The sequence below is a fragment of the Aspergillus affinis genome, assembly GCF_023601865.1.
Source record: "Aspergillus affinis strain CMG 70 chromosome Unknown NODE_7_length_541545_cov_85_609384, whole genome shotgun sequence".
Classification (NCBI taxonomy): Eukaryota; Fungi; Ascomycota; class Eurotiomycetes; order Eurotiales; family Aspergillaceae; genus Aspergillus; species Aspergillus affinis.
Genome location: NW_026515788.1, coordinates 305,853 through 333,215, shown reverse-complemented (window position 1 = coordinate 333,215; position 27,363 = coordinate 305,853). Strand labels below are relative to the sequence as shown.

The 27,363-nt window shown below is 51.4% G+C and overlaps 9 protein-coding genes across 9 annotated transcripts; 3 read left to right on the top strand and 6 right to left on the bottom strand.

Moving 5' to 3' along the window:
* Positions 1 to 1,673: 1,673 nt before the first annotated feature.
* On the bottom strand, positions 1,674 to 2,967 carry KD926_010386 (uncharacterized protein; the record flags this gene model as incomplete). The annotated part of the gene is made up of 3 exons (XM_053095869.1): positions 1,674 to 2,397; positions 2,559 to 2,618; positions 2,756 to 2,967. 3 exons carry the CDS (start codon positions 2,965 to 2,967, stop codon positions 1,674 to 1,676), a joined length of 996 nt encoding a protein of 331 aa, XP_052960044.1.
* A 4,629-nt stretch (positions 2,968 to 7,596) lies between these two features.
* Positions 7,597 to 9,888, bottom strand: KD926_010385 (putative signal transducer; the record flags this gene model as incomplete). Its single annotated transcript, XM_053095868.1, has 2 exons — positions 7,597 to 8,000; positions 8,079 to 9,888. 2 exons carry the CDS (start codon positions 9,886 to 9,888, stop codon positions 7,597 to 7,599), a joined length of 2,214 nt encoding a protein of 737 aa, XP_052960043.1.
* A 1,222-nt stretch (positions 9,889 to 11,110) lies between these two features.
* KD926_010384 (alpha/beta fold hydrolase) lies at positions 11,111 to 11,971 on the top strand (the record flags this gene model as incomplete). Its single annotated transcript, XM_053095866.1, has 1 exon — positions 11,111 to 11,971. One exon carries the CDS (start codon positions 11,111 to 11,113, stop codon positions 11,969 to 11,971), a length of 861 nt encoding a protein of 286 aa, XP_052960042.1.
* Positions 11,972 to 14,335: 2,364 nt separating this feature from the next.
* Positions 14,336 to 18,004, top strand: KD926_010383 (putative RNA binding protein Jsn1; the record flags this gene model as incomplete). Its single annotated transcript, XM_053095865.1, has 3 exons — positions 14,336 to 14,541; positions 14,615 to 17,933; positions 17,999 to 18,004. The coding sequence occupies 3 exons, from the start codon at positions 14,336 to 14,338 to the stop codon at positions 18,002 to 18,004; spliced, it is 3,531 nt and encodes a 1,176-aa protein (XP_052960041.1).
* Positions 18,005 to 18,794: 790 nt separating this feature from the next.
* Positions 18,795 to 20,201, top strand: KD926_010382 (MT-A70 family; the record flags this gene model as incomplete). Its single annotated transcript, XM_053095864.1, has 1 exon — positions 18,795 to 20,201. The coding sequence occupies one exon, from the start codon at positions 18,795 to 18,797 to the stop codon at positions 20,199 to 20,201; it is 1,407 nt and encodes a 468-aa protein (XP_052960040.1).
* Positions 20,202 to 20,371: 170 nt separating this feature from the next.
* Positions 20,372 to 21,186, bottom strand: KD926_010381 (ubiquitin carboxyl-terminal hydrolase; the record flags this gene model as incomplete). The annotated part of the gene is made up of 2 exons (XM_053095863.1): positions 20,372 to 21,072; positions 21,144 to 21,186. The coding sequence occupies 2 exons, from the start codon at positions 21,184 to 21,186 to the stop codon at positions 20,372 to 20,374; spliced, it is 744 nt and encodes a 247-aa protein (XP_052960039.1).
* Positions 21,187 to 21,529: 343 nt separating this feature from the next.
* KD926_010380 (putative mRNA decapping hydrolase) lies at positions 21,530 to 22,681 on the bottom strand (the record flags this gene model as incomplete). The annotated part of the gene is made up of 3 exons (XM_053095862.1): positions 21,530 to 21,768; positions 21,860 to 22,513; positions 22,606 to 22,681. 3 exons carry the CDS (start codon positions 22,679 to 22,681, stop codon positions 21,530 to 21,532), a joined length of 969 nt encoding a protein of 322 aa, XP_052960038.1.
* Positions 22,682 to 23,216: 535 nt separating this feature from the next.
* On the bottom strand, positions 23,217 to 25,311 carry rex4 (putative 3'-5' exonuclease; the record flags this gene model as incomplete). Its single annotated transcript, XM_053095861.1, has 6 exons — positions 23,217 to 23,258; positions 23,337 to 23,542; positions 23,621 to 23,698; positions 23,748 to 23,902; positions 24,321 to 24,929; positions 24,992 to 25,311. 6 exons carry the CDS (start codon positions 25,309 to 25,311, stop codon positions 23,217 to 23,219), a joined length of 1,410 nt encoding a protein of 469 aa, XP_052960037.1.
* A 378-nt stretch (positions 25,312 to 25,689) lies between these two features.
* On the bottom strand, positions 25,690 to 27,099 carry KD926_010378 (ribosome biogenesis protein NOP53; the record flags this gene model as incomplete). The annotated part of the gene is made up of 3 exons (XM_053095860.1): positions 25,690 to 25,906; positions 25,964 to 26,899; positions 26,966 to 27,099. The coding sequence occupies 3 exons, from the start codon at positions 27,097 to 27,099 to the stop codon at positions 25,690 to 25,692; spliced, it is 1,287 nt and encodes a 428-aa protein (XP_052960036.1).
* Positions 27,100 to 27,363: the final 264 nt, after the last annotated feature.

Below are 27,363 nucleotides of genomic sequence, written 5' to 3'. Positions count from 1 at the left end.
TGGAAGACGGATGGTTGTTAGACCGAATCATAGGCACGGACTTTGTATCGGGCTTCGTTCTCAGTGAGGTGACGATATGGAATCTGATGAAGATGGCTGAGTTGGAAGGACGTGGATTGTGATGGGGTGGAAGAAGTTTGAAGTTTGAACTGGGTTAGGGGAGGGGGGGTTAAGAAAAAGCCTCTCCGTTTTTCTAGTGCAATCAACCCATTGGGCATCACACGGGCTCTGGCTAGTCCAGTAATCCAGAATAGTCACTCTCGTAGTCGAGAAATAGACTAATGGCACTAGATAGTACTCCTCGAAAGAGATTGGGCGATTCTTGACCGTGGAAAAGCCGTGGCTGCTCTCCCAATTGGAAGGTGCCAGGGTGGGTATGGAATGACAATAGAAGAAGTTCGTTCGGCATCACCAAGTCCAACAGAAAGTGTTTACTGGCATGAGTATCCTGATAATATGGTCCATGACTAGGGGGGAAAGCCATTCCCTGGCAATCTACGGGACGCCTCGTTGGGCCATCAAGGAAGCCAAAGCAGAACGACGAATATGAAGGTACTTCTTATTTTCCAGCCAAACAGTGCAGACAACTCAGCTAAAATCACCACTCGATAATGTTCAATGAATTGTAATCTCATGCGTGGAAAAGCCATCTCTCCCGACGCCTCACTCGCCATTTGCCTGTCAATGCCTCCATGAATCCTAGATAGTTGTCAACGCATTCTGTCATATGTTCAATTCATTTCATGTCCAACACAATCTCACTTCTTCTGATTTCAATGAAAGAACACCAACTAGCAGAGTGATTCCCAAGACAGTGTTAGCATAAAGGAAGGGTTGCAGAAGTTGCAGAGAGCTACCCCCAAATCTGATCGAACTGGTCGATGGCAAGAGCAAGACCAACATCATACAGGATAAGGATAGCAATAAATACAGACCTGCATGTATCGGGGTGTGCCCCGGGTGTTTGTTTATATCTAGCAGTATTGTGGAAGCACTTCGATATAGCGCTCTTTGATATATTTCAGCAACCAATTTAAACTAGTTAGTTGTAGACGTCGAGAAGATGGAAAAATTAGATAAAGCAATAGTACTCAAAATAAAGACATACAAAAATTTCCTCAACAGACCAAGCAACTAGAAGACAAAACCCAAAAAAAAAGCAAAAAAGAAATCTCCCCGACTGGGAGTCGAACCCAGGTCTCCCGCGCTCGTTCTCAGTTGAGTGACAAGCGGAAATCATGACCGTTAGACCATCGAGGAATTGCTGAATAAAAGGCCAGAAAGTTTGCATGATGATCCTAATCAGCAACTCACTCACTGTCAACCGCGCGAGAAGTTACTCCGTACTCCGAACAATAAGCCGCTCTCTCTCGGCCACCCACATGAGAATCTGAAGCTTATCGAAGCTTATCAGCTTATTAACTACATCTTATTGACAATGAATGCTCAAAGCTTGTGCTATTATAACTCTATTCATAGTAAAAATTTTCCAAAAGAAAGGAAAGGAGCCAGCTGCCTTTTCCATCAACCATAACATCATCTCCTCGTGTTTAGAGGTCCTGGGTGAACCCTCGCAGACAAACCCCTCAATTTTTGACGGCAAAAGATTGAAGCGTGTTCTCCCATAGTTGATCGCAAGCGTCGCATCGGAGATTCAGCTTCAAGATCGCCTTTCATGAAGATGGCTGCAAACCACTAGACACATCAGTAGCGACGATCCCGATTTCCGCGGTCGTCAGGGGAACCTTTTGGTTCGGGGTATCATCCCAAAGGGAACTGTTGGCCGGAAATATCGATCCTCGTGTGTTATCGATCGGGGCGTCGTCCGCTTGAATTTCCACATGGGGCACGACGAGCTCGACACCCTTGGTAGCACAAGCACTGCTCGAGAACGAAGGGTTGTGCCGAGGAGGCAGCGGGCGGAAAGTCGAATCCGGCACGCAGCTCATGTAGTCAGATGCATTGCTGCTGACCGACGATGCTACGGTGGACGGCGTGTGGGCGAGAGACGGAATGGGCCCTGGGGCACTCATGAGTGTGGACAGGCTGGAAGAGCTGCGGTGATCGGCTTTGGGACGACGCATGGGCGCAGCCTCGCCGCCATGGAATTGAGACAGGTACTGCCACGCATCGGAGGAAGCCAGCGGCGACGAGTCGCTAGAGCTCGTCGGTATTACGGGCTTCCATTCGGAGGGATCCTGATCCGTCTTGAAGTCATTGAATTCGCCCGGTATCCGGATGGCTGGAATCGACATGGGAATTTTCGTGGGCGTCATCGGGGCCACTATGATTCGAGGAGACATGGGTGGTGAGGTAGGAGGAGTAGATGAAGAGGACATGGAGCTGCTGGAAGAGAAGGAGGCCGAGAGAGGTTTATGAGAATCTTTGCGGCGGCAACTATAAATAGAACTAGAGTGTGAGAATAGAGGACTGGAATGATAACGGGAAGCAAGATTGAGAGGTGGCGGGTTCAGCTCTAAATATAAATCAGGGGAAGGAGAGGCGGTGCTGGGCGGCTTGGGAATACGATGATAAGGAAAGAAGAGAAAAAAGCATACCTTTCACTGCAGTAAAGAAGCGAGTTATCTGGTACTGTAATTTGCCTCTCGCACATGGCACTGCAGGATTTGGTTAGCTTCGATACGTGAAGATAAGCAAAGTGATGGATCTGCAAGGGGAGAAAGTCCACGATGGCAGCTGAGGAATGGGTCACAGGGAGTGAAGCGAGAAAGAATGTAGACGGGAGAAAACATACCAGAAATTCAAGAAGCTGGCCGCCATCTCGAGCTGACGGTCGTCCTCCGATTGGCAGCGACGAGGGTTCCCTGAGCCTAGCTTGGCGATGGAGTGATTCACAAAGGATGTGCCTTTCCGATGTAGCGCTGGCCGAGCTGTTCTCACTTTAGGAACATTCGAACCCGAGAGGGTGCGGCGGTGGTGAGGATGATAATAATGTCCTTGAGTCATGGAGAGCGGTGAGGATATGTATAAATAAAAAAAAAAATCTAATATACTAGCCCCGATTCCTATCAGGTGTTGGTACCTTGCGCCAAAAAAGAAAAAAGGACGCCGTTCCCAGCGGTGGAGCACCAAGGTTCTCTTCCCCTAAGGGATATGGAGAATGAGGGATTTGCCAGCAAGGTTGACAGGGCGACTGGTTGGAACAATTGTCTCAGGCGGTGGTAATATTGCGAAAGGTGGCTCTGGGGGGTTGCAGTGCCGCAAAGATATTTGCCTCGTTCTTGGATCTCTCGTAATTTTGTTCGCTTTTCGGGGAAATTGATATGCAAGAAGAATGCTGAGGGAATACAAATCTGAGAGATTTTATCCAGGCAGGGAGGCAAATCGGCCCGGGATTCTTTGTGCAATGATAAACGAAAATAATAAATAAGAGATAAAAAAAAAGAGGGAATTGAAAAGACAGCCACTGATAAGCTTTGGGTTTGATGCACTGTGGCACATAAATGGTCAGATAGGTCACAATATTGGTTGTACGAGACGGTAGTGGACAAGTTTGGCTGTTATCACAGGCCGCTGAGTGGGGAGAGATAAGGGTCCATCGAAGAGGATCGTAGGGAGGAATTCGGGTAATGAAGGGGGAGCGATAGACTTACAAAATAGTTCTCTTTCTTCGCACTCTTTATTTTAGAGAGGGACGAAGAAAGAAACGGAAAAAAAAAGAGACGTTTGTTGACCTGTTTTTGTTGTCCCGGGACACGTGCCGTTGATGTGATATGATGAAATGAGGGAGATGGATTCCGTACTACTATGTATGCGGGATTATCGGGGGCTGCAGGAATAATCGAGGACTATCGAGCGGTGGACAAGAAGGCAGGAAAATCGCTCGGGAAGCACACCAACGCAGTAAGCAGGTATGAGGGAGAGGAAGGGATGCCAAACTTGACTGACTGAAGGTGGCAACGACGGGGTATGTATGAATGTAATGTATGTTTAAGAATAGAACCGGGTCAATCAGATTTAACCCAAATGCGGATAGACGAGATTGATGATGATGATGGGGATGGGTTAAATATATACGGGGTATAGCATGGACTTTTCTTCATCCGAGACAGTTGGACCTTGGAGAAGACGGAGTAGGATGTCTGGCGAGCGACAACAAATGGGAATGGAAATGGAGGAATCCACCCTGAATCTGAATGAAGAAAGCATGACGGACGAGTTAGCTGGCCTGAACCCTCAGGATCGCCCTTTGGGAAGCGTGACGTGAGCCCGAGCACGTCAGGGCGATGAGTCTAGACTGCGCAACGACTGCCTGAGGCAGGCGGCACAACGCGCAATCCTTTTTTTTTATGTAACAACAAGGAGACGCCCGCTTACCTCACCAGTCAGCTATATTTAGGCGGTGGTGCCTCTGGAGTCTGGATCCGGTGGAGTCCAAGCCTTGGGAGTGTTCCAGAGATGAAGACGACCGTCGGGTTGACCGATTCTTATACAAGTCGTCAGGAATGCCTACTGTGTACGGATAGGTGTAGGCACCTAGTACTCCGTATAGTATAGTATACTATGTAAAATTTACAGGTCGAGCAACAAACGAACTAAATGAACCAATGTAGCTTCCATCATTATTCCGAATCCTATTTTTTCCCATAACCGACCGAACCACGCTTATCGGAAGAGCGATAGACAACCCGAGGCGAAAGATTCCAATCAGATCATGCCCAGCGATGACATGTCGTCTTGGCTTTCTGGCCAGTCTCTAACGCGGGGCTCGGCCAGTCGGGCAGCCATCCAGAGTATCGTGAGGAGGTACCGCCGTGTAAGAGTAGTACGGAGTAGTCATCGTCAGCTGGAGGCAATCCCCCCCCGTCGACCCCACCCATCTTTTTTCCTTTTCTTTTACGGTGTAGTACTTACTCCCCATGGGCCGAGTCTAGACACTGCATTGCCTGGGTGGTTGTAACCCACCAACGAAGGACCGGGAGAAGGGCCACGCCCCTTGACGTACATTGGTATCCTCGTGGGCTTGCAGCCTGTCTGCAGTCCCCTTAGAATCTGTGCGGCAGGATCATCAGTCTTCAAGATCCAATGATGGCGCCCGTTTGCCATATGGCCTTTGTCTCAGGGATCTCGTTGACCGCCATCCCTGGCCCCGCGACAAACAAGAATGGCCTCAGCAATCCGAGATGACGCCATAAATCCCGCGAGATATCGAGATCGAGACCGAGACCAGAAGAGAGACAATGAAAGTGTTTTATCGTGGGACCTCCGATTGGTCTGGGATGGTGACGGAATGCTGAATGGAATCCCCATTGGAGGAAGTTTGACGGATAGTGACCAACGGCTACAGCGTCTTCTTCCATCGCATTCCACCCGGACGGACTAACACGACGCGAAGACAAAGCCGACGACGACAATGAAACCCGTCGAAAAACAACGGTCAATCGAGCACCCGAAGGAGGGGCAACGGTACGGTGGGGTCTGCCCGATTCAGGGATCTTTGAATGCAGGCACCTTGGGTGAATTCATCCAGAGTGGATTGATTGTATGTACAGAGTAGTATGTACAGTACGGCACTGACTACAGTGGTTACTCCGTAGCTTTGGTAGTCATTAATTAGTAGTAATGGTCCAAATGTAACATGGCAAATATGACAAGTCCTAAACTCGGATGTGGAACCTCTTTAAGAATATTGGTTTAATTATTTAATTATATGACTTTTGCTCTTCTTGTTCAGCCAACATCACTACTCCGTGCTCTGTACTCTGTATATCAGTAGCTTCAAACAGTAAACGGCGGATAGACATTTCCACCCGCCGTACCCAAGGATCGTCCATCCTCCTTGCCCTCTCAGTAACTTCAAAACAAGATTTACACCGTGAATCCGAGCCCGGTTTTTTCCCTGTCTCTGCCCTCTGGTCCCCCTCTCTTCTGCGTCTCTCATTTTCGCGCATCCCGTGGATCTTTTTCGACTTACCCGCCAGTTTCAGGACCAACGGACGGAGACAACGGGTGGCCGTGCGCGCTTCTCGTCAGCCTCACTTTTTGTCTTTTATTGTTTTTATTTTTTTCTTCTTCAAACCCACGCTTCAATCCCAACCGGTCTTGCAGAGAAAAAGAGGGGCGTGTGGGAGCAATGAAGGACTGCGAGACTTCCGATGCGGTGCTATCATGCATCAGGGTTTTGTTCGCAGGTACAGTACATACCGAATGATGGTGGTGATCGGGCAGAGAGACAGGGAGAGAGACAGACACAGAGAGAGAGAGACTGGACGCCGCTCCTATCGATGCATATCCTGTAGATACACCCGCATACATAGAGAAGGAGGGGGAGGGGAGCTAATTGAATCCAACCCTGGAGACACGAGGGGCAGTAGTAGGAAAAAGCAATTTCCGCATCACATTGCCTGCCCTGCCCTGCATTGCCCTAAGAGGAGGGATTTGCTGTCGTCACGAGTTCACATGCTGCATTGCCCGATTGGGACATTTTGAGGGCTCTTGAGGATCCGACCCTACGGATGGATTGCTTCTTCAGCTTTCAACGGTTCCGGTGGCACTTGGTTCCTAGGAAAAGAATGGGGACCAAGGGAAAAAGAAAAAGTCAAGTAATGATGATAACGATCATAACAATTCTCCAAATCCAAATCGAATGCAACCCTCCACTTCAAACTTAAACAGGACCCAACCCACCACAGCAGAATCACAGAGAAAAAAAAAAAAAAAATAGAATAAAATAAAAAATAGAATAACCAGAAAGAAAAGCCCACGCACACACCCAACCAACAAAAAGGCTCTCTCTTTTCCGTCAAACCCTGACCTTCCCAACAATTCTTCATATTGGGCAATGTGTCAGTCACACTTCCCGGCCAGGGCTCCCGCCGTCTTCCGTGTACGAGGGCACGACAACAAACCAACAAACAGCTTTCTGGGAACCGTTGGTTGTTTCGCTGCAAACGCAAGGGTAAACCTTGTCCCGACGCTGAATTACCTGCGTTCGAAAGATTTCGAAACGTAAGACGTCCTACAGATTACACAATGGCAAAAGACAAGGCCATAGATAGAAAGGTCATGAGCATAATAATGACGCAGGAATGGGGGGAGGGGTGAAATAATGTATGAAATTGGTGCGTGATTAAGCTGATAGATGAGATCAACACGTCCAGTCGGATTCGAATCTAGTCCTTCTCGGTACCAATTCGAGACAGACGCATTGTTTTTTCTTTTCCTTTTCCCGTGTTTATCTCCATTGTGGTCTTTTATCATGGGAGAACGTGACTTCACTTCGACTGCATTAGAAGTCTGATTCTGGAACATCCTTGCGGGGCCAGGATAGAGAGCTTCCTCGGAGAAGGTCTATGCTTTTCCTGGGAAATGTCAATAATCAGGTGCTTGTTCTTTGTCACCGGTAGACGTAGCGCAGTTAGTTTAGACAGACACCCAGGGAGATAGAGATGGGCCGTTCCAATTGCAAGGTCTTCGGTTCTATCGGGAGAACTACGTCGAACAATCCAATAGCAAACAAAACTTTCTAATTGGGGTATCATAGGCAACGATATGGTACATGACAATAATAAAAAAAACCTGAAAATCTCTCACGCGATTACCCACAGTCTCGTCGAGACCGGCTTTGCCCAGGGATTAGTCGATTTCCATTGGGTCACCTGCATCCGCTGTGACAGGTGTTGGTGTTGCAGGAGGCGCCGGCTTGGATGTGCTGGGGACATCACAGGAAGGGTTTGCACCACCTTCCTTATCCTTTTCGGTAGCAGCAGGCTCACTCTTGCCACCGTTCTCTTTTTGCTCACCATCCTTGCTACTATCAGACGCGGCCTGCGGGCCTCCTAAAAACCGTTCCGGGACTCCACGCGCCGCGACCCCGGTAGGTCCCACAAAGCATCCGAGCATAGGGCTCCAGGCGTACTTTTGCGCCACGGCATGTCGAATCTCGTTGTACGCATAAGCGTTGGCGAAAGGCAGAGACGTTTCCGGGTCTCGATAGCGTGATGGAAGGGAGGTGATGACGCAGAGTGACGACGAGATCTCTGTCGAGGTGGAGTTAGAGGGTGTTGTACTTTTGGAAAAACCGGTATAGATGGGGGGATTGGATTATTGTCACTTACTTGTGAGTCTAGGAGGTTTCTTGGCATTGAAGTAGATGCTAAATTCCCGACTCTGCGCAGTTTTATCATCAAAGTTCTCCAACACGGTCAGGCTTCGTCCCGTCTGTTCGATGACTGGTGGGGGCTGAGGGATTTCAGGTTGTGGCATATCCCCATTCGCGGTAGCTGTCTGATCGACGTGTATAGTAGGCGACTCCTGTCCCTCCTGTGCTGGAGCAGGTGTTTTTACTTGTTGGTCAGGCTGTGCAGCAGTAGCAGTAGCAGTCGGAATAGTATCCGGAGCAGTAGGCGAAACCACCTTGGGCGCCGTAGCGTCCTCAGAGGCAGCGTTAGCAGGTGCAGCTGGTTCAGAGACCACTTCTTTGGATGCCTCATCTGGTTTTTCTTCTGCAGGCGCTAGCTCCGGCTTTGCTGGCTGATCAGGATTAGTCGTGGACTCGGTCGGCAATTGCGATGAGTTTTGGACTTCTTGTTCTTGTTCTTTCGGAATTTCCTCCATTTTCTCATTGAATTCTGTCATTTCTGCTTCCTTAGGTGGTGTCTCAGTCGTTGCTTCAACTAGAGCGGTTTCCTTCGGCTGTTCTGTTGCAATCTCTATCCCCGCCTGTGCTTCCTGGGTCGTGTCTGGAACCTGTGCATTATCTGCAGCAGGAATAGAAGATTGATTGGCCGCGGCTGATGGGGCTGCAGGAGCGGGATTCATGGCAGTATCAGCACTTGCATTTTCGCCGACTCCCTCCACGGGTTCATTACTCGTTTGTTGGCTTTGAGGCGCATCTCCATCCTGCTTCACAGGTTCCCCTTCGGCGGGTGGTGCAGGGTTTGCAGTAGACTCCGAGGTTGGGAGAGGGGCGGTATGCGACGTGGCATCCTCAGTAGGTTTTTGCTCTGTCACATTTTTACCCTCTTTTTCCGACTTCTTGCTCTTCCTGCGAGCAGGCTCTTCCTTCTCTGGCTTGGGAGTGACGTCAACCTTACCAAGGCGTGTTATGCGACCATTAACCCATGTAGCAACACCACTCCAGTAAGACATGACTGGTCCTTCGAGACGGCGGTTCTGAAGCGCTTCAATTTTAGCACGCCTTTCTTCTGCCTTCCTCTTTTCCGCTTCTTCCCACCGATTGAGACTTTTACTGTTGTGTCGTTCCACTCTTTCAGCCTCTGCAAGCCGTTCTGCCTGTGTCATCTCTTTCGGCTTGAGGTGTGCTTTTCGCTTGGCTGCCTCCTCCATAGTAGCAATCAGCCGGACCCGCTTCTCTTCACTATCCTTGAGACGTGCATGCGTGATTTCCTTGTTCTGCATGGTCTGTCGACGCGAAGATGATCGCGTAGGTCCCTCGTCAGGCGTAGGGATCCATGAGATTCGCTCTGATTTCTTTTTCGGTCGAGGAGGAGGAGCAGGAGCGGCTGGGACGGCGGTGGGGTCGATCTTGACTTTTTTGCTCGTGATCTTGAACCGGAGATCTTGCTGGGCCCGGCGCTTCTTCTTTTCGGCCTTCTCTTCCTTCTCGATTTGCTTCTCGCCCTCGAAGTCGTCGGCCCGGGCATTCGGCCCTTGGTCGTCATCGTCATCCGATGAAGAATCCATCCCCATATCGTCCTCTTCCGCCCCTTCTTCACCGGCCGCCGCGTCAAATTCATTGTCGTCCTCTATTTCCTCGAACAAAAGGGCTAGGTCATCGTCTGCTTCGGCGTCAAGAAGGGAGGACATCAGCCGTCCGGCTGTGCTGCGTTTCGCGCGTCCCTCGACGAGGGATTCGACGGGGACTGCATCTTCTGTGCCAGATTGTACTTCATGGTCATCCGCCATGTTCGGCGCCGAGTTCGAGAGGGATTATTGCACCGGAAATTTCGTTCGAATCGAATAGTATGTCGATCAGAGGCCTTTAAGATGGGAGAACGCGGTCCCAACTCGAGGTGTTACGGCAACCCTGTTGGTTGTTGAAAGCCCACGCGATTATAAGATATCAAACGAAGGTTTTTGCGTAAAAATAGACACAAGTATCAGTACAGGATTAAGGGAAGATAGGAAGGAGCAATCGAATGTAGGAATCAAATGAACGGAGAATCAACTGGCAGAAGAGGATCGACCGCCGGGGGTGCGGAAAACCTTGGCAGAATCCGCTTGGCGGCGCGTCTTGGTCTGCTGCAGTCATCCTTGGCTGTGCTGTGCTGCGATAGCCCCATTTAGTTGACCGTCGTTCATTCACAAAGCTGATGTACTTCATCTGGTCTACTCGGAATTATCTATTATATTCAACGGAGCCATGGTCCTTAGGGGTTGACCGCGCTATCCTATGTGAAACCGGCGAAATTGGCGAGGCTGGTGAGCGCAATTACTACGAAGTAACTAGTCCCAGTATGCACTGATGCAGAGACAGTCCAATGCACTTGACTTCTTTGAGATCCTTTTGGACCCCAAATGAACTCGGTGAAGGATTGAATATTAGACCAGCGTCAACCGAGAAGTCTGGCTTTATTACACAACAAAAAATTGCTTGAACAACTGTGCTCTTCGGGAAGAAACGGAATAGCCCCTACTACTACTATACGCTTATAGCCTAGGCGTCCTTTCTAAGACTTGGTCTCCGTCTCGAATGAACAATCAAGCTTATCTGGCCGTCCAAAAACGGGGTGGGTCCCTTCCCTCCGCATGAGTCAATTCAATCACTGGATGGTGTACCGCGGGATGGAGCTTGACATCCCTAATTCAGAGCTAACGAAGACTTTGGCCTTCGTTCTCGGCCCGAATCTGCAATTAAAGGCCGATAGCGAGGCTGCGTTTGTAATATGAGTCAAGGCCGGTGTGGGATCCCAAAATTAGTGGGTTGTGACTCTTCGCCCTGGCGGTTTAATTCCGCCCTTGATGCTGCATATAAATACAAGCCTTTGGATTCCCTTGGGGTAGAGATGTATAACCACAGAAAAACTTCACTCCTCCCCCACGCCCCATACCTACTGGACTCGAAACCCTCTCTGCAAATCATTCGAACCGGATCAGAATATAAGCGAGCCGACGCAATAAGCTTCAAATGGCAGCCAGGTGGCAATCGAAGCGTCTCCTTCAGGGCATCAACGCCATTGTTGGCGGACAGGGACCCCCGGTGGTACTTGTTGCAGGCTGGCCCCAGACAGCGGAAGCCTACGGCGACATATTTGAATCACTTTCAAAGCATCATCAATTCTTTGCCCTAGACCCTCCCGGACTGGGAGAGTCGGCGCCATCCACCAACGGCTACGATACCGCAACAATCAGCAAGACCCTAGCCGAATCCCTCAACGAAGTGATCAAAGAACCATACCATCTGGTGGGCCATGATGTCGGAGGATGGATCGCTTACCCGTGGGCTGCGCAGTTCCCTTCGAAGATCAAGAGTCTCAGCATTCTAGACGCAGCGGTTCCCGGCCTAGCGCCCCCTCAACAATTCCCACTGTCGAACGAGACCAACTTGCGCCTCTGGCAATTCTCGTTCAACGCGCTGCCTGAACTCCCGGAGATCCTCACGCAGGGCCGTGAGCGCGAACTTCTCACGTGGTTCTTCAATCTGAAGGTCGCCCATCCGGAGAAATTCCCGAAGGAGAGACTGGAATCCTACATCCAGAGTTATGCGAGACCCGGAGCCATGAGCCGTGGCTTTGAATACTATCGTGCCGTTGAACGCAGCTCGAAGCAGAATATCGAATTCACGAAGAAGCCTCTCAACCTACCGGTGCTGGCGCTGGGAGGGTCCAAGTCTGTGGGCGCGAATATGGTTCGACTGGCGCAGACCCTAGGAAGCAACGTCCAAGGAGGGGCGATAGAAGACTGCGGTCACTTTGTGGCCGAGGAGCAGCCCGACGAAGTGGCAAGAAAATTGCTGGAGTTTTTCAAACACGTTGACGAAAAGCATTGAATTCTGTACATATAATACTATATCTTTAATGTGAATGATATACTGACTTTATTGCGGAAAGTTTAACAACAACATTTTCTACTTTTGAAACACTCAAACCCCTCTTAGACTCATGGATCCTAAACACTTATCCAAGGGTTGTTTCAAACCGGGTCTTTGGATTATCTGGCACATTCCTGTCTGACCATTGGTGTCTACCAGTCTACTTCCAAGGGGGTGCATGTGCGACATGGGGGGTCGATCAGGTAAGCCCTAGGAATCCAGCCACCAAACAAGGGGGTGCTTATGATGTATTGAGCTAAAGCCGACCTCGAGCAAATGGGAATGCTGTTTGAGATTGACAGGCCCGTCTGCTGTAGCACTAGAGGGATGAACGTACGGCCATGAAAGAAAGTCTGCAAGGCACCTGATCCCTTGCATCCTGGGCTCGTAATATCTCCGACCCAGAAAGAGGGCCCTGCACGTCTTCTGTATGTGCACAAGCAACAACTACTACTCCGTACATACTCCTCATCTGCGGCGATTCCTCGGATCGGATCATTTCCCACCGCCAAATTAAGGTTCCTGCTCAAAGTTCAGCGTTCATATCCACTTGTTCCGATAAGTCGAGCCCGCCAGGAGAGGGTCACGATCACGTCAAAGCGGACCGCTGGAATGCGGGGTTTAGGACGTTTCAAACCGCCAAGCATCCTCCTTTCTCGTTCCAGGTTCGGGTCATTCCATGCGCACCTCCGTCCGGACTCAAAGGATTTGGTTTCGATGACGGTCATGATAGTCTGAGGTCGACATGATCGGAGTGTTTGGGAGAGTACAACAGGGCCTACAATGTGGTTGAACGGATTCATTTGGATTCCGTGCATCGTCAAATGCAAAGGAAACTCGAGATGCTCAGTTAAGAGGGGGGGGGAGCAGGAAACCGGTTCAGACGCTCTGCAAAAGCCCACGGATGAATGAAATTCAAAACAATAGCTCCTTGGTCAAGCTCAGGCTCCACTGGACAAGAGATGCCTCTGCCAAGTCCTGAGAGAGAGTCGCGGGCTCTACTCCGGAGTACTGGGAGCAGATGTACCTTCGTCCGTATTTCGTAAGGGAAAGCGAGATGAAAGAAGGCCATTTAAAAGCGTCTTTGCAAAGAGATCGATCCCAAGTGGCCCCCGTAAGCCTCGTCGGCCTCAACTAATTAACAATTTAATATTAACTAATTAATCCGACACAACCTGCCCCGGACCAGTCGATCGGGGACAAAGAGGAGACGCAGTTCAGCGGAACAAAGTAATAACTTAATAAGTAATAACCACTTGAGGATCCGTAGAATGCGCGCCTCCCAATGCGCGGAGGAAGTCCAGAGGAAGGTAGGTACCCTGTACCTGGCAGAAGGTGTGCGCCAGGCTGGGCGGGCGAGGTTCCTGGTACCCGCGCAGTACCTGGACCAAGCCGGGATGCTGACTGTCCCGGAAGCTCTGCCCTTCTCAATCTTCGCTCTCTGCTGTTCGGCTTCTCCTTTCATCTCCCTCTCTCTTCTCTCTTCTCTCTCCCCTTCTCTTCTTGCCCTTCCCCCTTCACGTTGCACCTTGATTTCAACAATCTGTTCTTTTTTATTCCTTTATTCTTATCTTTTCAAATAATTTCCAATTAGAATCTCTTTTATCCCTCTCTCCCTCCATCTTCCTCTTGTCGCATCCTCGTCATCGGCCTTTTTTTTCTTCGTCCATCTGTATCGTTTTAGTCGGAGTCCGCGCAGCTAATTTCCAGCCACCTCGAGTCCACTTTTTCGGATCCGTGTCGATTAATCGTCGCTTCTTTCCTCCCCCCTCGTCGACTCGCTCGATTCAGTCGACTTGTTTCCAATCCTCACGGCCTCTTGCTGGAGACGGTCTTACTGGCTTCAGTGGTTAATCTTTATTAAGATAATATATCTCGGTGGATCGTGGCAATCGATCTCGGACCCTGATCACGGTCATCTCTTTTGCTTTCCGGGACGGCCATCAATGCAAAAACCGATACATTCGTCTCCGGCTTTGAGATAGTTGTCCGCATTGCCTCGAGATCGGCTTTCCGTTCGAGCTTACGTATTCCTTTGCGAGCTCCGGTCAACCCCGCCACGAACACCTTGCGCACCCTGGCGGATTGTGGTGTTCCACTCCCATCCCCACAAATCAATTATTGAATCCTCGACGATTCCTCTTCCGAAGCATTTTACCCGTCAACGAATGATCGTCTCGACCTCCGACTGAACCGGAGTTCCGACCTACCATCCACCCACCTCTCTGGTGTCAAATTGTATCTGGGAACCTAGGTGTTTGCCTGTTTGAAGGCAAAAGGATATAATTTATAATGCTGCCTGTTTCAAGACCCGAAGGTCACATGAACCTCAATTACATCCCGACCACGCAGTCCATGTCGGGAACTTCGACGGGGCGCAGTTCTCCGAGTGATCTGTCCTCGTCCGCCGTGAAGTCGCCGTTTGGGTCCTCCAACGGGCTGAATGGCGCCGCAGGATCGATTGGAAGCGCGAGGTTAGGGGCTGGATCCCCTTCTCATGACCTTGGTGCTCGCCTGTACTCAAAGAGGTAGGTGTCTTTGTCGCCGCGCACACCCGTCATTGTTTGTTCTGAATGGTACCTAATCATGTATTACCGACAGGGCACGAGAAATCCAAGCAGAAGAAGGCGTTGGCCCTAGTATTTGGGGTCCTCCCACCAGTGGCCATTCCACCCCCCTCCGCGAGAACATTCCTGAATCACCAGGCCAAGAAGGGTTTCCAGACCTGGTCCCCACCTCCAGTGGCTCGATCAGCAGCCCTGGCCGGAGAGCTCGAGCTGGCACCGTTCCCTCTAGATTCTCGCCCGTTGGTGTGCTCAACGAGGCGAACCTCCAGCAGCCCTTCATGCCCCAGACCTCCCGACCCACACCCTCCACGAGCCCTTTTCGCCCGACCGGCGTTTCCGGAGTTGACACGGGCGCAGCGACCGCAACCGCTACTGCCGGGCCCCGGGGTACTGGATCTTTATCACGTCTTCGAGCGGGATCCATGCCCCAGAGGACTAACTATTTGGGGTCGTCCAGCCCCTTCGGGCCCTCTTTGTTTTCTACCAGCTGGTCTACCGGCCGTGAGCGAGCCACTACTCTTACGAGCATCCGCTCTTCCGAAGGACCCGCCTCTCCTAGCCAGTCCTCCTTCTCTAGGGATGGGCTCGCAGACACCGATGTGAAGACACTGGACTATCTGGGTCTCGCCGAGACCCCGCAGCAAGCACGAGCCACGCTTGTGCGACCGTCGGTGGATGTCCTTCTCCAACAGCAACAGCAACAACAGCAACAGCAGCAACAGCAGTCCTCTCTGCCCCCGCTATTGGCGGAACTCGCCATGATGAAGAGCAACAACCGGATTAGATCCTATTCCGTGAATGCCAAGGAGAAATATGCTGATGACGAGGATCTTGAATATGAAAACCGCTACTCGCAGATCCCGTCGGGCGCCGTCACGCCGTCAGCTGCTGCCACGGCCGCCCAGTTGGCTGCCACCCAAGCTCAGATCCACCAGCACAACCTCGCTGTGCAGGCGTTTGCAAATCATGCGTCCGTCAATCGACCTCGGGCGCGGACTGCTGGCATCTTGGAGGCACCCCCTCAGCGATCTTCGATTCGCAACTACCTTGCGACCCCCTCGCGCCTTGAAAATAGCTTCAGTGCTGCGGATCTTAACATCGCGGAGAATGGAGAGTACGATGAACTTTCGGAAGCCGTGCAAATGATGCAACTGGGAGGAAGTGGCGCCGGCAACCTGGGAATTCGGCCAGGTCTGGACGTGACGGATGAGAACAATCAGGACGGACCGACCCGCGCTCTATGGATTGGTAGCATTCCTGTCTCGACTACCATCACCTCGTTGGCAGCTATCTTCAGCCGATATGGCAAAATTGAGTCCACTCGAGTGCTGACCCACAAGAACTGCGGTTTTGTCAACTTCGAGCGCATCGAGAGTGCTGTTCAAGCGAAGTCGATGCTCAACGGCACCGAGATCTTCCCCGGTGCAGGACCGGTTCGAATCGGCTATGCTAAGGTCCCCGGTACCTCCGCGACTGGTACCCCTGGAGCCAACGGCCTTCAGTCTTCTCCCACTCCGGACTCTAGCGCCAAACTCAATGCCGCCGATGGACTGGAAAGAGCTGATGACGGGGCTAGTGTTCCTCATATCCCGCCTCTCCCTGAGCTTCAACCCGAAATGACGCAGATTGTCAAGGAGTTTGGCGCCAACGATGAAGATACACTGAACATCAACGCTAGTATTCAGCAAGCAATCGCTTTTCAATCTTTTGAGGATGAAATCCCCCCTATCCCCGAACCTAGCCAGACCAGAATGTTTGACGCTCCCCGCCTTCGTGATATCCGGAAGCGCATCGATAACGGGGCGTGTTCCGCCCAGGAAATCGAGGAGACTGCGGTTGCGATGCTCCCTGAAATCGCGGAACTCGCTTCAGACTACCTTGGAAACACCGTCGTTCAGAAGCTTTTCGAGTTTTGCTCGGAGCCTACGAAAGAACAAATGCTTGTGCCAATCGTGCCTCATCTTGCTGAGATCGGTGTTCATAAGAATGGCACCTGGGCAGCTCAGAAGATCATTGACGTTGCTCAAACGCCTGCCCAGAAGAAGATGATCATGGAAGCTCTTCGCCCTTACACCGTACCCCTGTTCCTTGATCAGTACGGAAACTATGTTCTGCAGTGCTGCTTGCGTTTCGGTCATGGCTTCAACGATTTCATCTTCGAGACCATGTTAAGCCGAATGTGGGAAGTTGCCCAGGGACGATTCGGGGCTCGCGCAATGAGAGCTTGCTTGGAAAGTCACCATGCTACCAAAGATCAGCAGCGCATGCTCGCGGCTGCTATTGCCCTTCACAGCGTGCAGCTTGCTACAAATGCCAATGGGGCTCTGCTGCTCACCTGGTTCCTGGATACGTGCACGTTCCCACGACGTCGAACTGTGCTTGCCCCGAGGCTTGTGCCTCACTTGGTGCATCTCTGCACCCACAAGGTCGCTTATTTGACCGTACTCAAAGTGATCAACCAGCGCAACGAACCCGAGGCTCGTGAAGTTGTTCTGAAGGCTTTGTTCTTCAGCCCCGGTGACGAGGTTTTGGCGAAGATCTTGAGTGACCAGACCTCCGGAGCAACTTTGATCTTCAAGGTTTTGACTACGCCATTTTTCGACGAGTCTATGCGCGCGGAGGTCGTGAAGAACGTTTCGAAGGTGCTTACCAAGTTGAAGGCCACCCCCAGCCAAGGCTATAAGCGTCTGATGGACGAAGTTGGTCTTTCCTCTCGTGGAGGTGCCCGAGACAATCACCATGGACGGGACCACGGTGCCAATGCGGAAAAGCAGCAGCACCGCCCCACGTCGCGACAGACACCCTCCAGCTACCCCCAGCAACCAGCCATGGACAGGCAATTCAACGGGCAATTCCCTCCCAGCATGCTTGCGCAGAACTTGGATTCTGGTAGGCCCCTGGCTTCGGAGCAGCCCCAAACCGCTTCGCCGTTTGACCCTTACTCCGTCAGCGGGGTGAATGGTCTCAACTCCCTCAACGGACTGGGAGGCCTGAATGGCACTGGCTTCGCTCAGGATCCCCTGATGTCGTTGCCCCAGCAGCAGGCCCAATACCAGGCTTATCTGGCCGCGCAATCCCGGGGCGTCTCTCCCGGCGGTCTGTACCCAAGCCTGGGTAACTCCAGCTTTGGATATTCCGGTGGATCGCCTTCCGTTGACACTCTTCGGGGAATTCAACCCCCAGGCGCTCCCTTGTCCGGAGCTGCCCCCGGCTCCATGCTCAACCAGCCGGGCTTTGCCCCTCAGCAATTCAGCCCCGTCATGGGAGGGAACCAGATGTATCAATATCCTCCACAGTTCGGTTACCAGGCGCAGCAAGCCCCGGGTCAGCCCGCTGGAGGACGGCGTGGACGGGTAAGTAACCCATTGCTCCCACCCGAACAACTTGATTCTTGAAGCTAACGCGGCTGTGTTTCCAGCGGTGAGCCGGATGTGTGACATTTCAATTCGCACTTGACTTCGACTTTGTGTATAAAGTTATCTTTTATCTTTTATTTTTTTTTTTCATTATTGATTTGTCTAGGATACAGTAGTACGACTACATGTCTGAAATGACCCTTTAACAACGCCTAGAACGACGCTGGATCGTCTTGGGAAAAGGGACAAGAAGAAATGAACCGAGGAAAAAAGTGTTGTTCTGTTCTGTTTTGTTTTTGTTATTGCGCCAGAGCATTATGGGGGTGTTGTGTTTTCCTTTTCTCTGTCAATAAGCATTCCAGTGGGGGTCAAACCATGGCCGTCATGGCACTGTTGGATTCAAGGACAATTCTTGTTGACTCTTGTTATTGTTGTTGCACGTCGAGCTCCATGTATTCCATGTGTTTTAAGGCCTTTCTCATGTGAGGTTAGATCTATTTCTATGTGACGAATTTCCTTGGATATAGTCGAGATGGTCTCTTCCGTCTCCTGCTATGACTTCCGGCGCCGTGGTTCTATGCTTTGTTCAATAGAAAAAAAGAAAAAAGAAAGAAAAACAAACTCCTCAATCCAGCGATCAAATCGAACTTTTTCGGGCTTAGCACTTTTTTTTTTTTTTTTTTTTTTTTTTTTTTTTTTTGGTCTGTATTGTAGCGTAAGTCGATCCAGGGCCAAACTATAGATAAAGTCTTGTTTGTTTCCGTTCCAACTTCCGCCCCCGAGAGAAAACAACATCCGCCGACATCCAATCTCTCTAACGTGGCAACCCTCAATTCCACCAAATAAACATGAGATGTCATGCCTCAGTCTGCCATCCTCTACTATAACCCAGAGGAAACCGTTTTCTTGATAGACATTCCCACATCCATTGCGCTGGCTCAGGAACTATCCCTGAACCAACGCAGTGCGTCGCCAGGTAGCCAACAATGCGCTGAACCACGACGGAAACAGATTTTTTCGTCGATACCCCGGGCAGAACCGTTTTCACCATCCACGGAGCCTAAGACTGATGCCGCACGAGCAAAGGTTCTGGAAAGGATCCCGCGTTCGGAGCGGGTCTTCCACGCAGAGATCATCGAGCCTTTGGTGCGCGATGGGCTGGAGTCGATCAAACAGGGGGTCCTCGAACGTCGGATTCACTGGTGTCATGCACGGAAGGTTCTTGATGAGGCGCTCTCGAGCGAGACGCGTCTTGGGAAAAGGAGGCGTGCAAGCAGCAATGGCGCTGCAACATCAGCCTCAATCGACGACTGTTCTGATGCCGGAACCCAGGAGCTCGATGGCGACTCTCAGCCCCCTTTGATTCTATCGTCCTCTGGAACGAATGCATTTGCGTCTGAGTCTGAACTTCGTGGCATCGCGGTCAAGAATACCTCGTCTGGCGCAGCTGATCTGAGCGTTCGGCGCTTGGGGGGAGAAGAGAAGGATATAATATCCCACACAGCCGAGAACGATCCCCAACGTCAGAATCAGTATCATGAATTCACGGTACCTCCGCTCTCTGGGTTCGTGCTCTGCAGATTACCAATCGCACAGTACTTGCACCAGCTTCCAACTGCACCGGTCCCCAGCATCCCTCGAGACCGGAAATTCAACCTAATCCTTCTCGACCCGCCATGGACCAACCGGTCTGTCCGGAGGGGAGGACACTACCACACGCAACATTACACCGAAGGGGGCGAACTCACGCAGTACATCCGGTCTGTCCTGCAAGCGCACTTATACGATCCCTCGGCTGGGAATAATAAAACAAAGAACCCCCGATTCTCGACTCGCTCCGTGGCAGCAATCTGGATCACCAATTCATCTAAAGCACGGCGAACCGCTTACGGGGCGCTCCGGGGCGCAGGCCTCTCCGTCTGCGAAGAATGGGTGTGGATCAAGGTTACCACCTCGGGGGAGCCTGTTACGCCGGTCGACGGTGTCTGGCGGAAACCGTATGAGATTCTGATCATTGGAGAGAACATGGGCGAGAATCAACGCCGCGATCCGGTCAGAAGGGTTATTGCTGCGGTGCCGGATGTCCATTCCCGGAAACCGAACTTGAAGGAGATCTTTGAGCGGTTGTTTTTCAGCTGCCCGGGGCATACATATGCTGCGCTGGAGGTATTTGCACGCAACCTGACGGCCGGATGGTGGGTGTGTGGGGATGAAGTTTTGAAATTCAATGCGCAGGAATGGTGGACGGAACAGTCTACATCCTGAAGAGTTCAAGAAACACCGGTCTACTCGACTCGAGGCGTATATCTCATATCTCAGGAACAATCTACAAAACCCAATCCCACTCCAAAACCACCCGGAATGTAACATACCAATCCGATATTGACAAAATCCAGTCTATCTAGCCCCGGATAGGGGGGAAAAAGCTAAAAAATCTAATCAAACACTGGTCCCAAGCTCACCAGACTAAATCGCAAATCCGGGTTTCCTCCAGCCGCCTCCACGCCCAAGAACCGACGCACACCCAGCTGCAACGCCTTCTCACTCAGCGCATCCTCATCAGCTGCCAGCTGTCCGCGGTCTAACGGGCCCTTCCGGCGCCCATCGAGCTCCCACAACCGACCGTCCTCGCCTTTCACGAACGCCACAAAGTGCAAGTCCACATTATCCTCAGCCTCGGGCGCCGCGGTATCCCCCAACTTGGCCGCGTCGGCATGCGCGCTCTCCAGCGCCTTGCTCTCGTACAGCAGATCGGCCCGCTGCACGGGACCCAGCGGCTCCGCGTCGCGCAGGAGTCCCTCCAGGTCCGAGCCTGGCAGCACGTGCTTCCTCGCCTCGCCGTTCGACACGGCATGCAGGAGGCCGATGAGCCCGCAGGCGTTCCGGATCGTCTGCTTGAACCACAGCACGGGTTCCGAGGACCCGGAGCCCGTGTATTCGGGGAGTGGCGTGTCTTCGGTGGTGCGGGAGGCTTCGTAAGTGGCGGAGACGGGGAAAACGAGGAGTAGGGCGTAGGAGGGGCGGGGCACGAAGGCGAGTAGGTCCGGCTCGTCGATGGAGTAGACGTCCGTGAAGCCGACGGAGGGAGGGAGTCCGAGTTGGTGGATCAGGTGGGACATGACTTCTGGGTTATTCTCTGTTTTCGAGGTCTGTTAGTTTTGGTGGCCAGCTTCGTTGTGTTCCTTGGGGTGGGCGTGTTGTATATACCTAGCGGCACAAAGGCCTTGTTTGTGTTGGGTGCGTCGGCCATTTTGGTGGATGCGGTGTGTGGAAATTTGTAGTGAAGATCTAGAAATGAGACTATGATACAGAGAGGACAGTGGAGTGGTAGAAGATTGATTGAGAGAAAGTGGGAAAGAAGGAAGAAAGTTGGCGAGAAGAAGAGGATGAGGGGTTGCGGGGGAAGGAATTCGTTCGCCTCTTCCGCCTCGGTATTACCCAATCCGGGAATGCAGGCAGCTCTCCATGGCGGTTTACTTCTTCACAACTACGTTCTACGTTCTAAGATTCATAATATAGTTGCTAAACCGTCATTGACTCATTCCTGTCGTTATCATAGACATATGAAATATCCTTTTTCATGGAAACCCCTACTAGTAGAGTTTCTTTCCCCGCTTCAAGGGTTCGTAGATGTTGGTCCAGAGCTCACTCGCCTCGCCCAAGTAGTAGGAGAGGCTGACATCCGCCATGCTGGCCTCCTCGTCTCCGGACATCGTCTCCAACTGCGAAATGATGTTCTCCAGCCCGAACGCCTTGCCAGTGGCCTGGGTAGCCCCGGCCTCGAGCATGACGTTGACGACATGGATATGGAAGTGGTAATACGTGGGCTGATCTGCGTGGAGACATGTCCATTAGCCATCAAACAGTCCAGTAATTGATACCATGCCAGGCAAAAAGTGCAAGGGAGAATTGGAGAGACTTACAGTGCACGTAAAGCTTCAACTGATCCATCTCCAGATCCGGATACATCTTCACCGTGCCCTCCAGCACGCGCTGCCACAAGTACCGCAGCCAGGGAATATGCTTCTTCTTCAGATCACGGAGACTCCAGATATCGCGCCTGTGCACCAACGCCAGCAGATGCATGGAGCTCATAGTCTTCCGATCCCAGTTCAGGTCCGGCAACATGAGGAACCCATCCTCGGGTCCCTGGCCCTCATCGCGGAGAATAACATCCTCCTGCTCCGTGCGGCCCTCCAAGATATTAAACACCCAGTTCAGCCGGCCTTCCTCGCGCTTGGTGCTCATGTACGGCCGCACATGGTCTCGGTAGATCTGCGGCGTCTCAGTAACCATGCGGACGACCTGGTCCGAGTATTTCTTGACGTGCTGATCCGTGCAGGGCCAGATGAGGTTGAGTTTGAGATCGGAGGCACCGGGCGACTGCGATCCCGAGGACGAGGCCATGTACCACCGGTAGATGTCATTGTCGCCGAGGTTGGTGACCTGCGAGATAGCGGCGTGGAAGGCCTTCAGGACTTCGATGGATTCGGTGGCGAAGGCGGCGCGCTCGGCGGTGAGGATGCCCGGCTGGGAGTCGATGGAGCCGAGGAGGGCGATACGACGGCCATTCTGGTCTATTCAGAAGCTCAGAAACGTGATTAATCGCTACTGCTTAACTTTTTTGGGTGGGATTCGCGGATGAATTGAGTTTGGGAAAGGAACGAACCTTGTCGGAGCAATTTGGTGATCTCGAACTTCGAGATAAGCGCCTCAGTTGCGGCTTTCTGGGCGATAGCAGACATGATGATCGAATGAGCTCAATGGAATCTGAGGCAAGAGATCTGTGCATACGGAGAGTTCTTTGTTCTTCTTTGTTTTCAATAAATAGAGGAGGGAACGGCAGAATTCGCGGGCGGTCAGAGCTTATCATTGTCCAGGACGAACAAAAGGTAGTGGATTCATGAAGATCAGTTTCACAAGGTAGATTATGGGTATTTGATATTTAGCATCATGATATGTTTCAAGCAGTGGCTTTTGGGTGGGAGAAACCTCCAGGTCCAGCTCCCTTGGTTCTATGTTTGCAACCATGGCACCCCGTTGTGACAAGCGATAGCCCATTGACATCCTCCCTTGGATCTGGCATCCGACGGCTGCGGGAGTACCGTGTTTGGTTGTCGCTGGATGTGGTAGATGACTGTGCCTCGGACCATTCAGACCGAATTCCGCGGAGCATTGGCTGTCCTATAAAATATACAGGGTGATAATCTCGAGCCTTCGAAGTGGCATATTTCATCAGCCATAAAAAATAGGCTCGCATCGATTTTTATGGTAGCGGGCTCATGTAGACTCTTTCTTTTCACTCTCAGGCGCAGAATGCATCTAAATCATCATCAGCGCCAACCGCATAAGAAAGGGGGGAGGAAAACATCAAATCACAATGTATACGGGTCAACGTACCAATTGAGCCAGCTTCACCCACTCCTCGACTCCCTTTATATAAGTGTCGTCGGCCGCCGGAACAACCTCATGATCCCAGACCATGAATTCATCAAATGTGGCTTGTTTTTCGATGATTTTGATCGGCTCCTCGGGCTCCGCATCCTCGTCGTCTGTCTCTTTGCGGGTTGCCGGTAGGACACGTTCAGTGGGCATAGCCACGACACCTGCTCAGAATTAGCGAGACCAGGAAGGAGAGTTGACGCTAGAAAGGCCCTCATTGTAGGAAGCCAGGCAAACATTACCTTCGTAGCCCTCCGGAATCGCAACCCGTCGGCCGCGCAATTTACGACCACGAAAGTAGGCGGTTTGGAGGTTCTCGTCTGGGACGTGTGAGCATGCGTGCTTGGAAGGCTGTTGGTCTAGAATCACCTTTCTCATCGGAAACAGGCTCCCAATAGCGCTTGAGCGATCTGACAGGGCCGTCGTGGTGGATTCGACACGGGAGAATATTGGGCGTGCAGGTGTTCGCGGTCTTTTCGGTTTCGGATCCAGATCGCGGTTGAGATTGGATGGCGAACATGGCTCTGGTTAAATTGATGGAAACGAGACTTTCAGATATTGAAGATATTTGAGGACGCGACTATAATTGTGAAGATTCAAGACCAAAGAAGTCGTGTTTCGGTGTCGAGTGATGCCTGGCGAGGGTTGGAGACGCGACGCGCGGATCGCGTTAAGTGGAATCGGGAAATGCGATACTCTAAATCAGCACCATCTTCTGTAGTGCAGATCTTTAAGCATTCAATAGCCACTTTACTACATTTAACGTTACTACACACGGGATATATACATTTTCTTTTCTGTTGGTTCGTGTAAAAAGATATGGAAGTCTCTATTTCAAACAGTCTATATGCTAAGATCGAAAAGCACCAGAAAGCACTAGTAGTCACCTTGGAAGGAATATGGGGTATATTAAGACATAATTGATGACTGTAAATCCTTCACCTCTTGCGGGTCTTCTTCTTCTTCTTCTTTTTCTTTTTCTGCTCCTCCCCTTCTTCCTTGTCAGCCTTCTCAGCTACAACTCGCAGCGGCCACTTCTTCAAATGCTCCCGTTCAAATGCGTCCTTGTCCCGTCGATACAGCATCATCGTTGCTCTAGCATCCTCCACACTGGAATGCGCGCCCTTCTGAATGTCCAATCCCAGATATTCCGAGGCCAACATCTTCAAACGGGGAGAGCCCCCTCCGGCCAACTTGCGATATGGGGGATGCTTGCTGGTGTCTCTGACGTCGCGCTTGGGGTGGCTGAGGAGTAGAGCGTAGAAGTCGTTGCTCAAAGCATGTCCCACAAGTATTCGACCGTCCAGGATGCTAGTCACGTCTTTCTGCACTTGTTCGAGGGAACGCGCCTCGACCATGTTCTTGGGGGTTATGCCGCTGACATGCGTGCGCCAGTCCGTGACCATCTCTTTCGGCCGTACGTAAGAGTCGTAGACCTGATCGCCGTTGAAGTTGACAATACTGACACGGGCAAGAGCGGAGTCGTTATCGGGGTTGGGGCCGACTCCCACCATTTCGCAGTCCATCGCGACGAATTTTCCTAGTTCAGCACTGCGTCATGTTAGCCAAAAGAGCCCTGCAAGGTTGAAAGTTCGCAGATAAAGTCGACTCACGTCGGTGACCGGCCCTCATTGACCTTTGCGGTCCTCGATTCTGCAGCGGTAGAATTCCTCCGCGACGCGGATTTCCCCGCGGTCTCTTGAACCCCATTCTCGCCTCCATCAGAACCGTCAGCCATCCTTTTCCTCTTTTTTGAGATGCGAGTAGATTCAAATTTCTTTTTTCCGTCGACGGCCTCCGATTTCCGTTTCTTCACCACACCATGTTGGACGTCGCGGTCCGAAGTCTTGCGCTTGGTGGAGGTGGAGACGGGATCCTTTTTCAGCGTCTCCTGGAGTTTCTTCCAATTGCTGGAAAGGTTTTTGAGGTCCATTCCAAATTGCGCCGATCGAGGATTCACAGCATGGTGTTCTGGCGTGGGCTAGATTAAGTTCACAGGAAAGGGAAAAGAAAAGAAGGAAAAGACCGAATGATGCGGAGAATGGACGATTCCGCTTTGGCGCTAAAAGCATAAAAATTTCGGACGTTCATTTGCGGGTCCACTTCAAGTCTGGACCTGCTCTCCTACTCAGTCGACACTCTCGCGGCAGTTTGAGAACAATGATAATGAGAATTTATGGTAGTATCATTTGGTTCAAATGTGTCATATATCGATTTGCGCTCAAGCAAGAACTTTTCATATTCAGATGGATATTATACGACTGAGATCTATACAGCAAAACAAGAGCAAACGTGAAGAAATAGACCGTATCTACACTCCCGGGACCTTGAAGTCCTTGTAAGACCACTTCTCGGTCACCTTTCTCTTGGCCTTCTTGGGCTGCGAGACCGGCTTGCGAGATTCCAGCTTGCCCTGGACGATCAACGTGCGGAATCGATCGTCGAGGAGATTGCCTTCGGGTTTTAGTAGACGCAGGGAGTCCTGCAATTCGTCCGGTAGAACAACTTCCAGGTTCTTTTGGGGTGGCCTAGTAGCTAGGTTAATATAAAATGTATAGAAAAAATATAGGACCAGGGGAACATACGCGTTCTTTCCTCCAAAAGGTCTCCGTCGCAGAGCAGCCTCATCACCCTCGTCAGAGGAATCAGCATCGGAATCCTGTTTTTCAAGCCCCTGCTCCTCTAGTTGTTGAGCGAGAGACTTTGCCTGTGCAACTTGTTCGTCCTTCGTCTTCTGCTTGGCCTCCCACTTTGCCTTTCTCTCGGCTTCCTTGCGTCTCTTGGCCTTGTTCCTCTCAGTCTTCGTCTTCCGCTCAGGTCGTTTCTTCTTCAGCCAGTCCGGCTTTTCGTATTCGCTTTCAAACCCTTCCCAAGCGCTCTCGTCATCCGACCTCGCTACTCCGTCGTCATCTTGGGCCTCTTCGACCAAACGCTGCCTCTCTAGCTCCTTTTGTTCCTCTTCCAAGCGCTTCTTCTCGATATCTACTTGCTGCTGTCCCTGTTCCTGCAGCAAGTGATCCCATTCCTCGAACGTCGGGTTGTAACTCGTACCAGCCTTGGGGGCGCGGACCGCAGGAATGGGCTTTCCATTCGCAGCGAGCGAAATCGGGGCGTGCTTCAGCGTCACGGGAGCAACCTTGGGCTTTGGCTTTTCCAGGAAGTCGAACTGAGGGTCGTCAAACGGACTTTGGTCTTCGTTGTCGGCCCAAGGATCATAATTGGCACCGGTTTCGACCTTGTTGGTTGGGTTGTTGTCCTTAGCCACCTGCTTGAGGCGCAACCAATCCTTCCGAGTGACCCAGTCGCTCTTCTGCTTCTTGGTTTTCGGTTCAATGACTCCATCTGTGACTTTCGAGCTGAGACGTTTCCGAGTATCTACTGCCGGGATCGCGGACCGTTGAGCGATGATCTCTTCGGATTTCAGTGGCTTGTGTTTCTTCTCGATCGCCTTGCGGACTTCTTCTGAACCAGTGGTGTCGATTGTGAACAGTTCGTCGGACGGTTTCTCGGCCAGAACACCACTATAGTCGAGGGAGAAAGGATCAGTAAATGAAAATTGCGATGTGAGCGATACGGATTGCTGTTACCCTTTAATTTCTTCCTCTTTCAACGCCCGGAGGCCTTCTTGGACCTCTGTGACATCCACATTTTTTCTCCAGGCTTTCTTGCCTTTACGAGAAGGCTGATTATATTGTCGCGGTGCGTCAATTGTAGACGACATTGTGAATGACCCAGTATTGGAATGCAAATGCAGGGTTAGTATTCTTGTCTATCTTTTTTTTTTTTTTTTTAAAGTAAAGATAGATAACTGAAAATCTGGGCCCGCTTACCTAATGACCCGCGGGGCGACGCTAGTGCGGTTGCCGCGCTAAGACTCGGCGCGGCTATAGCAGTTCAGTCTCAACTCGCTTTTCTCCCGCGTCGGTCCTGCATCAACCTTGACCAGCGAGGACACCGGAGTCCCTGGATTTTATTGGCGCGAAGG